Source organism: Manis javanica, chromosome 1 (assembly GCF_040802235.1).
Source record: "Manis javanica isolate MJ-LG chromosome 1, MJ_LKY, whole genome shotgun sequence".
Taxonomy (NCBI): domain Eukaryota; kingdom Metazoa; phylum Chordata; class Mammalia; order Pholidota; family Manidae; genus Manis; species Manis javanica.
In genome coordinates this window covers 51,327,989-51,342,568 of record NC_133156.1, presented here as the reverse complement: position 1 = coordinate 51,342,568, position 14,580 = coordinate 51,327,989, and the positions used below count along the sequence as shown (strand labels likewise).

At 37.3% G+C, this 14,580-nt stretch overlaps 1 protein-coding gene and 1 long non-coding RNA gene across 4 annotated transcripts in view; one reads left to right on the top strand and one right to left on the bottom strand.

The window, feature by feature from the left end:
* RANBP17 (RAN binding protein 17) overlaps nucleotides 1–9,983 on the bottom strand; it is a 364,604-nt gene extending 354,621 nt beyond the window's left edge. For all 3 annotated transcript variants that reach the window (XR_012129393.1, XM_036995225.2, XM_073232144.1), the window contains exons 1-2: nucleotides 9,808–9,983; nucleotides 1,393–1,539 (exon numbers count right to left, since the gene is read on the bottom strand). Coding sequence is in view for 2 of the 3 variants with exons in the window: in XM_036995225.2 (XP_036851120.1) it covers nucleotides 1,393–1,539; nucleotides 9,808–9,825 (165 nt within the window). In the remaining variant the exon portion in view is untranslated. The remainder of the gene's footprint in view (nucleotides 1–1,392; nucleotides 1,540–9,807) is intronic.
* Nucleotides 9,125–14,580, top strand: part of LOC140848465 (uncharacterized) — a 38,471-nt gene continuing 33,015 nt past the window's right edge. The window contains exons 1-2 of the long non-coding RNA XR_012129395.1: nucleotides 9,125–9,867; nucleotides 12,781–12,846. This is a non-coding gene — a long non-coding RNA (uncharacterized lncRNA). The remainder of the gene's footprint in view (nucleotides 9,868–12,780; nucleotides 12,847–14,580) is intronic.

Below are 14,580 nucleotides of genomic sequence, written 5' to 3'. Positions count from 1 at the left end.
TCTATCTATCTATCTATCTATCTATCTATCTATCTATCTACATATCATACAAGACTTCTTATATACAAAACTTATAATGCAGTGAAGTTATTTCAATAACTAACATTATTTGAATCATAAGTAGTAACAAGTTGCTTTATATGCTTCCCACAACTGTCAGTTTAAAACAAGTAGTCATACTCTATTCCTGAGTATACTTCCTGAACTCAAACTACACTTCCCGCAGCGTATTTCAGGCCTTGATGAAAGTGCAAAAGAACTCCTCCTATTTTAAAATCCATTTAACTGAGCAATTGAGGGGATTCTACCTAATCTTCAATTGGAAGTGATTAATCTGCAACACAATCACATTCTAAAAGGCAAATATCAAAAGTTTTAAAAGAATTCCACAAATGCCTTCTAAGTGATGAATATGCTTAATTGAAATCATATGCTCATAGACTGAAATCAGTATTTGGCAATACCTATCTGTGTAAAAAAAGATTTACTAAGATAATATATGTAATATCTCATTACAGATCAGTATTAACATATGAACATTTACAATCAATGTTGATGACAGAAATACTAACTTTGAACCCCAATTAAGCAAAATGTTATCCCCAAAGGAATAATTCCATTCATTAGATCTGTATTACAAAAAATTGTATTCAATTATTACATTTTAAATTTCATCAATAAAACCTTGTAGAAATTTGTTTTCTCTGTTCTTATAGACATACTTACAAAATATCCTTGATTTTGTCTCTTGGCCTACAAACTTTAAAATATTTACAATCTGACCCTTTACAGAAAAAGTTTGCTAGCTTCTGTTCTAGGCCATACAGTTTCTTACTAGAGTGCTTACCATATCATTTCATATGTCTTTATTTACATATCTATGCCTCCCCAACTAAACTATGAGTTACTTTAATGCAGGCACATAAAGCAGGTAAGTAGTACAGCACCTGCTTCAACATTTCAGTATTTGCTGATTGCCGAATGAATGGCTACACATCTCTAGAAGGGAGGTAGGCTAGAGGTAGTAAGCATTGCTCTGAATCATTCTTTCATGTTTCAGAGTTAATCGTAACCTACCTCTCCCATCTAAATTTTTTTTTAAGCTGTTAGTCAACTTTCTAAAAATGTAACTTTTGCCCACTAATATAAGACATAGATGGAGTCAAGAGGAATCAAGAAACTATTTCAGTTCATGCCTATTTCCACCTCCTAGGCTCATCCCTAAGTTTGCTTTCCAATTCTTTCTATGATTAATCTCTTTGACAGTGAAATAAACTATAGTAAAATGACATGTGGTAATACCTACCAGTTAGCACTGCTAACCTATACAAGTTCCTTAACACTGACACATTATATAGTGATCTTTATGGTTAACTGCTATCAAATACTTACTGTTCCTTGTTCTAATAAAAGTTGACATTTGCTGAGACATTCTGGGCTGTCAATAAGTTCCAGGAGTGCTTTCTCAGCCTCTATTCTTTGTGAAAGATCAGTCCCTATGTAGAGGTGGGTACATAATACTTCCAATTCTGCCAAACTCTTGAGAAGAAAAAAAAATTAGCATTTTATTTGAGTGAAAAAAAAACAAATATAGTAATCACAGGCAACGGGATACAACTATCATGCCTTTAGTCATCAACTCAATAAATGCTTACTGAGTCACCAATACTTTCTAGAGATCACAGTAGTGAACCAAAAGGCATTTCTCCTTCCTCTAAATTTTTTAATTATAAATTGATAGTTCTGTGATGGAAAAGTAAAAGTATAGAAAGAAGAGGGCGTGCCTAATCCAAGGAGTTAGAAAAGGCTTGCCTGAAGCACTAGCATTTATGGTGACCTGAAAGGGTGAGCCAAATGAAAAAAGACTAGACAGCAGTCCAGGTAAAGAAACAACATTTACCAAGGCCGAGAACAGAGTTTAATTGTTTAAAGCCATTAAAATGTCAGTATGATTGGTAAACAGACGAAAGAAGGCAATGCCAAATGAAGCTGAAGAGATGGGTGGGAGAAATATCACGCTGAAGTTGCAGACACTATGCAAATTTACATTCTCTCTCAAACTGTAAGAACGTCTATAAAAAAGAGAAGATAATTATAATTATAAACATATATTGATTTGGGGCTTCTGAACTAAGCACTCATAGTGCTGCAGATGAACCAGGTCATGATTTTCAGCAACTATGACTTGACCCCATGTTATTTCTAGGAATGTAAGAACTAGTTATCTTGTTGCAGCCTCCTGCTTTAGAGGCACAAAGAATAATTCATTCTGTGTATAAATATAATCTCATCTAAAAAATACAGGACAAATGGATACAATCTGAAAGAAAAAAGGTTAGTCTGGCATTCCTCTCAGTTTAAAAGAATTTTTGTTAAAGTCATCTTACAAAAACAAACTATTTCACTTTGAACTTAACTGAAGTTCAAGAGAATTATTCTTTGGAAGACAAAAAATTAGCACAGATTCCACTACCAGGGAGCATGTGAAATATGGAATATTCCTAAAGAAATGTTATTTTTTTATCCTTTCTGGCCTGAATTTTTATGTTGTAGTCTTAGGGCTACAACAGTCCAAACATTCCCTCAAACACATATACCTGTGCCTAATAGGAATTCTCAAGAAACACTAAAATGAGACGTCCTCTAGCTTCCTTTATTCTTTTCACATCTCTCTCCTTAGCTCCTTTATGGCATTTTCCATGTCCTTATCCAGGTCACAGCCCAATATCCCAGACTTATGAATTTCCTGCTAGAGTGAAAATAAAAGTATAAAAGAAAGATTTCAAATGTATACACTAAATGAACCACATTTAAAATATTTCCTCCACCTCGATTAGCCCAGTAAGTCCTCAGAATACTATTACATACTGTTCATATTGAAATGCACAGAAAATTTATGTTCATGAATACATACGAATTTCCATAAGGAAAGAAATAGAAAACTGAGAAGAGCTACTTTTTTCCCTCTCATGATTCATGATAAATCTTAGAAGTCTTTTCCTTCATCTAATGAATCTGAAGGGCTGAATTTCAGAACTGGTTAACACCCAGAATAATTTAATGATAAACTGATTCCGCTGTCATCCATTCACCTAGGTCTAAGAATCTTTGAAGTAGACTCTGAGTGTAAAAAAAATAGGCCAGAAACAGTGACAAGCTCTGATTGTTCAAACACAAAGGCAGCGAAAAAGTGAGACTAATAATAGTGCCTAACACCTCATAAGTTTGTCTGGGAGGACGAACTAAGTTAGGACCACATTACTTCTGACACATACAGTATACCCTGTAGAGCTAATTCTTTATTAATAATATTATCCAAAATTTTGTAGTGGGTGGAATTGTATCCTCCTAAAAGATGTCCAAGTCCTGACCTCCAATACCTGTGAATTTGACCTTATTTGGAAATACTCTTTGCAAATCCTTAAGTATCTTAAGATGAGACCATCCTGGATTTAGGGTGGGGACCTAAATCTAAGGACTTAAAAGAGAAAGGAGAGGGACATCTGAGATACAGAGATACACAAAAACACAAAGGAGAAGGTCATGTGAAGAAAGATTGGAGTGATACATCTATAAGCCTAGGAACACCAAGGATTGCCACAGCCATCAGAAATTAGGAGAAAGGCATCAAAGAGTTTCTCTCCCAAGGTCTACAGAAGGAATCAATCCTACCAGCACATTAGTTTCAAACTTGTGGCCTCCACAACTGTAGAGGATAAATTTCCATTGTTTTAATCCACACAGTTCATGGTAATTTGTTATAAAAGCCCTAGGATATGAATACAAATATTAATATTAATTCAATGGCACCTGAATAAACCTATTTGGAAAGATTCTGGAAAAGTTCTGGAAATTACTTTGTCTGTTTTGCTATATTGATTTAGAAAACCTCAACACAGAACAAGTCAGAGAGTTATTTAAATAGTATTTATTTAAGTCAACAATATTACAAATTACCCTTTTCTTTCCAAAGGTATTTCAAATTATTAACAATTGAAAGGCTGTGCAAGATAAAAAGGGAAAGGTTTGAACCTTCTTTTATGAAAGACTGAAACAGAGGGGAAAAAATCAAGTTATTCTTTCACTGTAATGATAACAAATACATGCCTGACATACTTAATTTTTTTTGGAAAAGGATATATATGCAAAGATCCTTACCCTGGTGGAAAGGTATTATCTAAACTTTTAAAACAACTAAACTCACATTGTGGTGCTGCTGACTGACCAAGTAATCTTCAGATATGCATTTGACTTTCCAGAGAATCTGTCTATAAAGAGACTTTATTTTTCACAGTGAATTAATCAATTTACACATTGATATCTGAGAATATGGTTAACATGAGAATGCCTCAAAGAAATGGATCTCTTCTTGATTTGTTGTCAAATAAAGTTTGTTATTAAAGTTTCTACAAGGTTTAATATCAACATTAGAAGCCCATGTAAATAACTAATGAGTAGAACAAATAGAATTAGACATCACCCAGCTCACACAGAGTGACTAGCAAATATAAACAGGACCAAACTTCCATAGCCTAGAAGACAATGACTTAATCCTGTCTACAGTCTAAATAAGGATCTTTCAAATCATTCTGGACTCTTTGCTGGCCTCTGCACTTGACATATAACAAATCCCTAAATGATATGACTTCTTTTTATACAGTAAATTCCCACACATGTATCTATCAATGGTAATGCTGAGTGAAAGTAGCAAGACAAAAAAAGTATACATTGTAAAGATCTATAGTAACAGAAAGCAGATCAATAGTTTCTGGCTAGGGAGGGAGGAGAATTGGACAACAGGATGGGGGGGTAGCAAGGAGGGAATACAAAGGGGCATAAGGTAACTTGAGGATAACAGATACATTCATTACTTGATTTTAGTGATGGTTTGACATGTATTTACATACGTCAAAACTTATCCAACTGCACAATTTAAATATGTGCCATTTATTACTTGTCAATTATACCTCAATAAAGATGAAGACTTTTGTTCTAGGGAAAAAAAAATGTCCTGTAATAATAATAAAATAAACTGGTGAGCCACAAAAATCCTGCCACAACTGAAAACTCTTAAATTTTGATTACCTGTACACAAAGCATCTTGATTACCATCAACAGAAAATGCCTTCATCTTGAAGTTACTCATTTTCCACAGATGGTGTTTCTTTCTCCCTTTACTATCTTTTCCTGAGCATATCTGAAGGCCCATTCCTGGGCCTCTTGGAATTCTTCCTTCTATGATAAATTGGATAGTATTTGTTTTACTGTTTTATAGTTTATAAAAGTATGTTCATATTTAATTTTTTCAAACCCAACTGAAAAGCAGACTCCTGTAAAAAGTACATCTTTTTAGCACACCCATTTTACAGACAAAACAGAGACTGAGAAATTATACCTATATATATATTTTGCTCATGATCAAACATAGAGTAAATGGTCAACTTTGATCCAAATATGAGCCAAATACAAGTCTATAAGCCCTAGTACATGTTGTCTCCTCACCATCCTGCTATCTTGCCACCCTTTACTTTACTCACTATCTATCAGCAGCTAATATCCTAGTGTGTACTTTCAATCCTGTCTGTTCACCATCTTTATATTTGTTTATAAATCCCTCCTCTTGGAAATCCAGAAAGATGCTGAAAACAACTCAAAAGTGACAGAAATGGAATTGAACATATTTCCCACAGATGTCCACTTCCAGTGTCCCTTTGTTTTCAGTGTTTCGGAGGTCTACACCAGAATCTAGATTTACTATCTTGATGTCATTTCTGGCTTTTCCTTCTCCTTAGGCCCTCCTGCACAGTTAAAGAGTTTGGCCTTGCCCAAAGAAAAGTCTGGCATTTGCCCTCAGACTCTGGGTGGAATCTATGTCACACCTAACAGGGGTGTTTTTGTTATGGGGAGGGGTCTCCTCATACCCAGTCTTAAGCTGGGGGCTTGCCAGACTAGAAAGACCAACCATGTGTCTTAGGTGGGGCCTCTGGATCACATGGTATCAGTCAACCTAAAGACTGAGATCAGTCACGTGGGAAATCAAGTCAATCATGATGACATAATGAAGCCCCAATAAAAACTCTAGAATGCAAAGCTCAGGTGAGCTTCCCTGCTTTGCAATACTCAGTGCATATTGCCACACATATTTGCTGGAAGAGTAACATGTCCTGAGGACCAGTAAAGCTTTGTTTTGAAACCCTCCCAGACTCTGCCCTATGCATCTCTTATTTTAATCAATTTTAATATGTGTACTTTTCCAGTAATAAACTGCAAATGTGAGTACAATAGCTTTCAGTGTATTCTGTGACTCCTGGTAAACTATCAAACCTGAGGGTGGTTCTAAGAAATCCCCAAACATGCAGTTGGTGTCAGAAGTGTGGGGAGTCATGTGAATTATGTCCTCAAATCTCATACTTTGGCTAATTGTGGGTACACACCTAATTTGTGATAAAGTCCTAATGACTGTTTTCCAATAAAGACTCAGACTCAACACCTCTGCATAATATTCATAGAAAGTAGAGAATAGAATAATATTTTCTAACTGTGGTCTCAGTGCCCTGGATCAGGGGCTTCTTTGGGTATGAAAGTGGAAGCTCTGGACTCTGCCACTTTACTTCTTAAGTGAACTCAAGCAAATTTTTAACTTTTATTACCATCACTTTGGAAATTGCAGGTAGTAATAATTGTGAAGATTAAAACAGAAAAGATAAACCTTAATCCAGTGCCTGGCACACAGCAGATCCACAATAAACTGTATGTAATCTCTAAAGTTATTGATAATTATAAAACACCATATCGGTCTTCTGTCTAGAGTTTCTCATTCAAGTCCATCATTCCAGGATGATCTTTCCCAAACCCCTTTCTCATCATGTTACCATTGTGTTCAAATATAATAGTCCACAATCACATCTAGATCAAATCAGGTTACCTGGTTGGGTAATATGAAGCATGGCCATAGTCCTGATTCTGGAACAATCCAGAGCAAAAAGGACCCCCACATGGGTCCCTAATTTTTTCTAAAATTATCTCCTGATTCCCATCAAAGCCAATCTGTTTTATCTAAAGTGCCTACATGTTACTTATTCTCAGCACTATCTTTCCTCACTCTGCCATCTACCTCCCAATATGGATTGTCTCCTCTCAGATATTCCAGATCCAATATTTTCTATGGGACAGAGTACCCCAACTCACAGCTTCCTAACCGGAATGCATATGCCTTGAACGGATTTTATGTTTGCCTGGGATATTGATCTGTCTGTCCTCCAGGCAGCCAGGCTTTTGGCTATGAGCAGTTGATGTCAATAAGCCACACAATTACCATTTTTTTATGTATGCCATGATGTGAAAAAGATTGTGAGGCAGTGCTCTAACAACAATTTGCACAAATTCACTTCTTTACTCGTCATCTTTTTTTTATTGAAGTATTGTTGATATACAATCTTATATTGGTTTCAAATATACAACACAGTGGTTTAACAGTTACCCATATTATTAAATCCTAACTCTAGTGTGGTTACCATCTATCAATGTAGAAAGATATTACAGAATCATTGACTATATTCTCCATGCTGTACTACTGTCTCCATGACCAACTTATATTGACTCACCATCTTAATGGCATAATTTTTCACTAGCTACCCTTTTGGGTAGGTGACAGAAAGATATTGGTATGAAAGAATATGGAATTATGAGCTATTAGGACTACTCTAACTCTATAGTCTTGGCCAGGTCACAATTCTTCTAAGACTCAGTGTCTTCAAGAATAAAATGTATATATTACATATATGCATACCTCTCAAGTTTGTTGTGGGGCTCAAAATCTACAAAAAGCACATGAAAATTCAAAACACTCGGTACTGATTATCATTATTAATAAATGCTCAAGTTAACTGTGCAATAATATACCCCCACGTGCTGAAAAGAATTCAAACTGAGAAGTTTGAGAGTTTTTTTTCTGACCTCCAAAACCGTCTGATCTTTTATTTAACTGACTCCACTTTAAAGCTGTCCAGAGCTGCTGTGGAATACATTCCTGGGAAACCAATATAGGTAGTTTTTGCATTAGCAGCTAATTTTTCTAATACTCTACATAAGCATGAAGAAGTCTACCAGGATGATTGACTATTATGCATCATCTTTTCAAGTCTGAAAATGTTCCAAACTCCACCATAGTTTTTAACTTACCCTCAAGATTTACATCTGAACTATGAACAACTGATTACCTATTTACAATCCTTAAGTCTTCCCTGTGAGATTCTCTGTGTGAAAATTTCCCAGAGGCCATATTTACTAAAGTGGAAATAAATAACATTATTTTGACATGGACACCTTTAGAAAAGGCAAGGAGTCAAAGATAATGTGTGGGGCTCACTATCTCTTCCTCCATAACATCCTGGAGCTGTCAATTACCTGAGAGAAGAGTGGCTGTTTGTAAAGAAAAGACCCTTCGGAAGAATCAATAAATAAGGAAATGAGTCAGTGGAACCACAGGGAGTCTAAAATAAGTTTAAAAGAGAATGCGACACTTAGATATACTGTCACATTATGAAATTGCTTACTCTTCCAGGGTCATCTCCTGCCATCCAAAGCCTCCCCAGCTCCCGTCCCTTTTATAATGAACTCTAAGCTCCTGCGGGATCAAACTTCTTGCAGTGTGCCATGTTCTACAGTTCTGTGCCGAGGCTCACCTGTCCTTTTGCCTTATATCCTTTTGCCTTATACCGAGTTCCTAGGGCACTCCTACAATTCTTTCAAGTCCTACTAGACTGCAAGATCCCTGAGAACAGAAATCATAAAGTTTTGCTAGAGCTTTATCTTCAGTGTCTAGCAAAGTAGGAACTCAATAAATAAATGAATGGAAGCTCAACGCTCAAACATCTCGTCTGAGAAGCACAGCAGCTCTGCCTCACTCCTTCCCAGCACACACACACACACACACACACACACACACACACACACACACGGTTTATCGCCCCACTTCCATGTTCTCATGATATTCTGGGATTAATTACATCATACTATTCACATGTACTGTAATCATCTGTGAATTCTATGAGAACATAGAATTTGAGGGCATTTACATGGTAAAACGATGTAATCTTTTATCCCAAAACTTTGCACAGTGCTTTAGACACATTGGGGGGCTCTATAAATGTTTGTGGAATGAATAACTGGAGGTATATGCCAGCGCAGCCCAAGAATACGTGAACCTTATCTTCGCGCTCCTCGCGCGCCCTGCCCCGGTTTCCTCCCCCAAGGGGGCTGCAGCGGAGCCCTCCCTCGCAACTCCTTACAGATACAGCCCCTGCGCGCTCAGGCCAGTTAAAGTCCAACTGTTGCCCACACTCCTTCGACGGACCCAGGCCCTTTCTCGAGCTGTTTCCCAACTGAGTAGGGGCGGACCACGGAGCCGCGGTCGGCGACGCGGCGGGAAGGCGGGAAGGCAGGTCTGACCCGGCTGGGCTCTCATCTGCTTGGGCGCCACCAACGCCCCGCTCCGTGCCGAGCAGCGGGGCCGGGAAGGGCGAGCTCCTGCGAGCCGGCACTCAGCATCCGCACCTCCCGCGAAGGGCGAGCTCCGAGCCTGTGCCCTACCCCTCCACCCACTACCCCCAGGCTCGGGCCGCCTGTTCCTCGGTCCCGGGCCCGCGGTGTGCAGCCCAGGCCAGTGCCCGGGGGCGGGGGTCCCGAGGCGCGGATCCCCGACCCTGCGGCCTCCGCCGCCGTTCTCGACCCTCAGTCTCTAGACCCCAGTGTCCCGCCGGGTGCCACGGCGGCAGAGCGGCGCTCCGCAGCGCTGAGCGCACTGACCTGGAAGTGCAGCGCCATCTTCCCGGGAGGCAGCGCCGGCCGGCACCCTGAGCACCGGAGGTGAGAGAGCGGAGGCGGGCGCCGAGAAAGCTCCAGCCGCCCGCGGGGTCCCTGCGCCGCTTTCTCGCTTGCTGTTTGCCTCAGCCGCCCGGCCCAGGCGTTCAAGGCGATGGACGGGGAGGGGCCTGATGGGGCGGGGTGACGGAGAACGCGTGCGCGGGGCTGGTCAAGAGGGGTGGGGCCTGGGGGGCCTAGGAATCTCAACGGCCCTCCACGTTCAAGTTTCAACTGCTGCTCCCTCTGTCCTTTGACACAACCACCACAACCCAATAGGTAGCCGTGAACCCTGACTCTTTAATCTCACAGACTCCGTAGACCCCCAACACCTACAGCACAATGATTGTCCATGGCTTCTGACGCCCTCATCACCACAGTTTCTCTTATCACACTTGACACAATTAGTGATAACCTTGACTCCTTTATGCCAACTGCTGTTCTTGACCCCTGACTTCCAGAGCCCAGCTTCCATTTTTTCTTAATTTTATTCTGGTTAAAATTAAACTGACAGTGTCTACCTGGTGTTAAGTTGCAAAATTCTAATTCATTTCTTACTTCTTGTCAGTATTTCATGTATTATGAACTAGTATTTTATACCGAATGATTCCATTGATGTGAGAATTTGGTCAGAAGTGGATCAAAGCTACTTCTTTCAGATGTTCTTCATTCCTTCGTGAAGTGTGACAGTTCCAGTTGGGGTAATTGTACTTTTGTGTGAAAATTTCCTTTCATCATTTCCTGTAGATCAGGTTTATCAACAACAAATACTCTCAGCTTTGTTAACATGAAACTGTTTTTACTTTACCCACATGTTTTATAGGATAGTTTTGCTGGGTATAGAATTCTATTTTGGCTTTTTAAAAATTAGCATTAAAAATTTTTTTTCAGCATTAATTTCTGGTTGCTATTGTTCCTGTAAAGGGAGCCATTACTCTCTACCCTTTAAGTCATATGTGTCCTTCTCCCTCCTCCGGCTTCTTTAAAATTTTTCTCTTTTTTGGTTTTCAGCAGTTTGAGTGTGTGTGTGTGTGTGTGTGTGTGTGTGTGTGTGTGTGTGTGTGTGTTATCCTGCTTGGGATTCATAAGGATTCTTAAATTTGAAATTTGATATTTTTTTTATCAGTGTTTGAAAATTCTCAGTTAGTATTTCCATAAATATTGCTTCTGTCCCTTTTTGTCTCTCTTCTCCTTCTGGAATTCCAATTACATGTATTAGACTTTTTTGAGTGTTCCATATGTCTCTTATACTCTTTCCTGTATTTTTTTGTATTTTTTCTCATCCACTTTAATATTTTTAACTAACCTTTTGCCCATTCAATATAACTTTGTTCTGCTATGTGTGCATTGCTATGCAACCCCTAGAGAACTAATTTTTGATATAATATTTTCAGTTCCAGAATTTTCATTTGAGTTCTCCCCTTCAATTCTTTAGATAGATAACACAAGTATCCAGTGAAATTCTTTCTTTCCTCTTCATATTTTTTGAACATTTTAATCATAATATTTAAAGCCCCTGTATGGTAACTCCAATATCTGAATCATCTGTGGATCCTCCTGGTTTTTGGTATTTGGTGATATTTTTTAATGTGCCTCATAATTGCTTATTGAATCTCAGACAGTGTGAAAGAAAAATTGTAAAGGCTCTGGATGATTATCATTTTTCTCCAAAGAGGTTTAAATTTTCTTGTCGTAGGCAGATAGAATGCCAGTGAGTCACTTTAATCCTATTGAGGCTTGGTTTTAGGCTTTTAAATTCAGGTTTATTACAGTTTTGCCCATTTTCCTAGGTCATGGTCCTTACTAGATCTTACAGTTTAAAGCCTGGGATGTTTAACAAGAACCTTCCACCTTGTAGAGCTTGAATTCTAATCCATCTCCCCAGTATTCTGCAGCTGCTAAAATCTCTGTTCAGCTCTTTAGGTGCTGCTGCTATTCTGCTGAGTTTCCTTAAACTCCTGTGTGTGTGCACTCTTAAGAAATTACTGATGATTTGAAGGGAATTTGTACATCGATTTTTGAGCTCACATCTCTATAGTTTCTGTCTCTCTAGAATTTTGTAAAGAGCCTCAAATCCCACTGCTTTTGTTCCCAAACTCCCATCTCTGCTCCTAGGTTACTGAAATTGGTACTGTCAACTTAGCTCTATTAACCCTTGTGCCAACTGAAAATTTCTCTGGGGGTAGGGGAGACCTGAGGTGAATGTGGGTCTCACCCTTAGTGCTTTCATTCTTTCAAAGATTGAAGCCAATCCGGTCTGCCTTATTGGTTGTTCTCTAGTGCCTTCAAGCAGTTGTTAAATATATATATTTGTCATGTGTATAAGTATGTATGGTTGTTAATATATGTTAAATTACATATACATTTATTTATTTATAGTTATATATGTTATATAGTTCTTAAATATATTTATGTTTGCTTGCCCTATTTTTACAATTGTTTTCAGTGAGAGGTCTAATCCAACAGAAGCTAATTCATTATGACCAGACTATTTGCATCTTCCATTCTTCACCCTTGATTTTTGTAGCTTATCCACAGCCAGTGAGTTCTCATCCCCACAGCTCAACTCCTAAACTTTAAAATCTTCAATACCCTCATTCTGGCATTTTTTTATTCCTATATTCAAAGATTTTTTTATTATATTCTAACTTCTGTTTCCATGTGCCAAGACTTTTGGTAGCCAATCTCACTTGTGTTCCCCACCTCCCAAGCACTGGTGTTTATTTCTGACTTTCATAATGCATCTCCTACACAATACCCCATTATTTTAACTGCTTACTGCCTTGGCCTCACTTCTAGATCCCAACCACATTTTGAAGCTATTGTTTTAAAGTAGTATTTCTATTACTTCAAGTTTTAGATCATAAGGGGAGGAACAATTACTTGAGATGTGATCATTGGCTCTTTTTCCCATCCTAGAATATCCTTGGCACAAATATAAGGTTGTTATAAGAACAGCAGCTGACTAGTCTGTGGATTTACCAGGTAATTCTGAAAATGAGAAGTCAATTATTTTTTTTCCTTTAAATTTAACTGACTCTTTTTCTGTTTTCACTTAACTTCTATGATCCCTTCTATGATTTTTTATCAACAAAATATACATACAACTCCATATCTTCTTTGTCAACTAATAAAATTTAAGATGAAATTGTGTCACTACAGCTATTAAAATTAGCACAGAAGATGCTCCAGGATGTCAAATAATTCATTTCCATCACAAAACTCAATTAATAGAGAGACATTTAGAGCCCTTAGGAATTACAGAATTATCTCCTTTTATGGAAACTAGCTTTCTAAAAAAGATAAATGGATCTTTGTAGCTTTTCAGGGGATTCAATTAACAGTTGTAATTATGGTATCTAAAGAAATTCACCTAATATCTCTGAGTTCTGATTTGTTATTTCTAAGATCAGGATAACAGTAAGTCTCTAATTCAAAATTTTCATAAGAAGTAGCACTGAGGTGAGAGAGTAGAGCACAGTGGTTAGGAAAACGAACTGGAGCCAGTCTGGGTCTGGATACCAACTTACTAAGCTAGTAAACTCAGTGAAGTTACTTAGCCTCTCCATGCCTTTGTTTCTTCATTTGCAAAATGGAGACCAATAGTACCTATCTCATAGGTTGCTGTGATGATTAAATGAGTTAAAATATATGAAATACTTAGGGCCTGGCAAACATTAAGTGGTACATAAATATTATTATTATTAAATAAATTCATGTCATTTTCAAAATGATATTTCAATGGAATGGAATTATAACTTTAATCAAACAGAGCAAATTATTCTAGAGTTTTTAGTTTGTAAATTTACAATCAAGCTGGATATTTTCCTCATTGTCCCTACTACCCCATCCAGCTTCTCTATCCTGGAGAATTTTGAAAGATTATGACATTATCTACATTAGTAGCATTTCTATTTCATGTTTTCATAAGTTTTTTGACTGAGACTTCATTATATCCAATGAAAATTCTACATCAATACTTAAAACATAAAACCTATGATCATTTTATTTTACTAGCACATATATGTAATATATAGGGAACATCAGTACACATTTCTCTTAATTTATTCTAAAAATATAATTTTATTAAGTATAGTTGGTAAGATTGCTCAATACCTCAGTAAGTTTTGGGAATCCAGCAGAGGATAGTTAAGTGAGAGAAATGGGAGCAGAAAGCATCCAAAAATTCAAATTTATGTAACCCCACTCAAAACACAGTAATTGCATAAAATATTTACCTATGTATATTTCTTTCATGATTTCAACTATATTTTTATTTTGTCAAGTCATTAACCTTAACTCCATTTATTTAAATATACATTGTGAAACCAGAGTAACAACAAAAAAAATTTATTCTCCACTGGTGATATGAGTATTTCACAATCTTGATTATTACATATATAGTAAAAACTATGCATTTTCTTTAAATGATGTTATGCCTTTAACATACTGGAAATAATAAAGATATCTGCTATGTATTAATAATGTCATTATTTTGTCAAATAAAAATTAAATAATATTTCTCATTCTGTATATTGCCTTATATTACTTGCATATTAGTTTCTCTATTAAGGCATTGATTGTATAAGCAAGATAGTAATATTATGTTAATTATGTATCTGTAACAATACCACTAAGAATGATCATCATAAAATGTCACCTGACATGCATATTAGATAGATAAAGCAGTACAACCTTTCTGTAATGCAATTTTGCAAT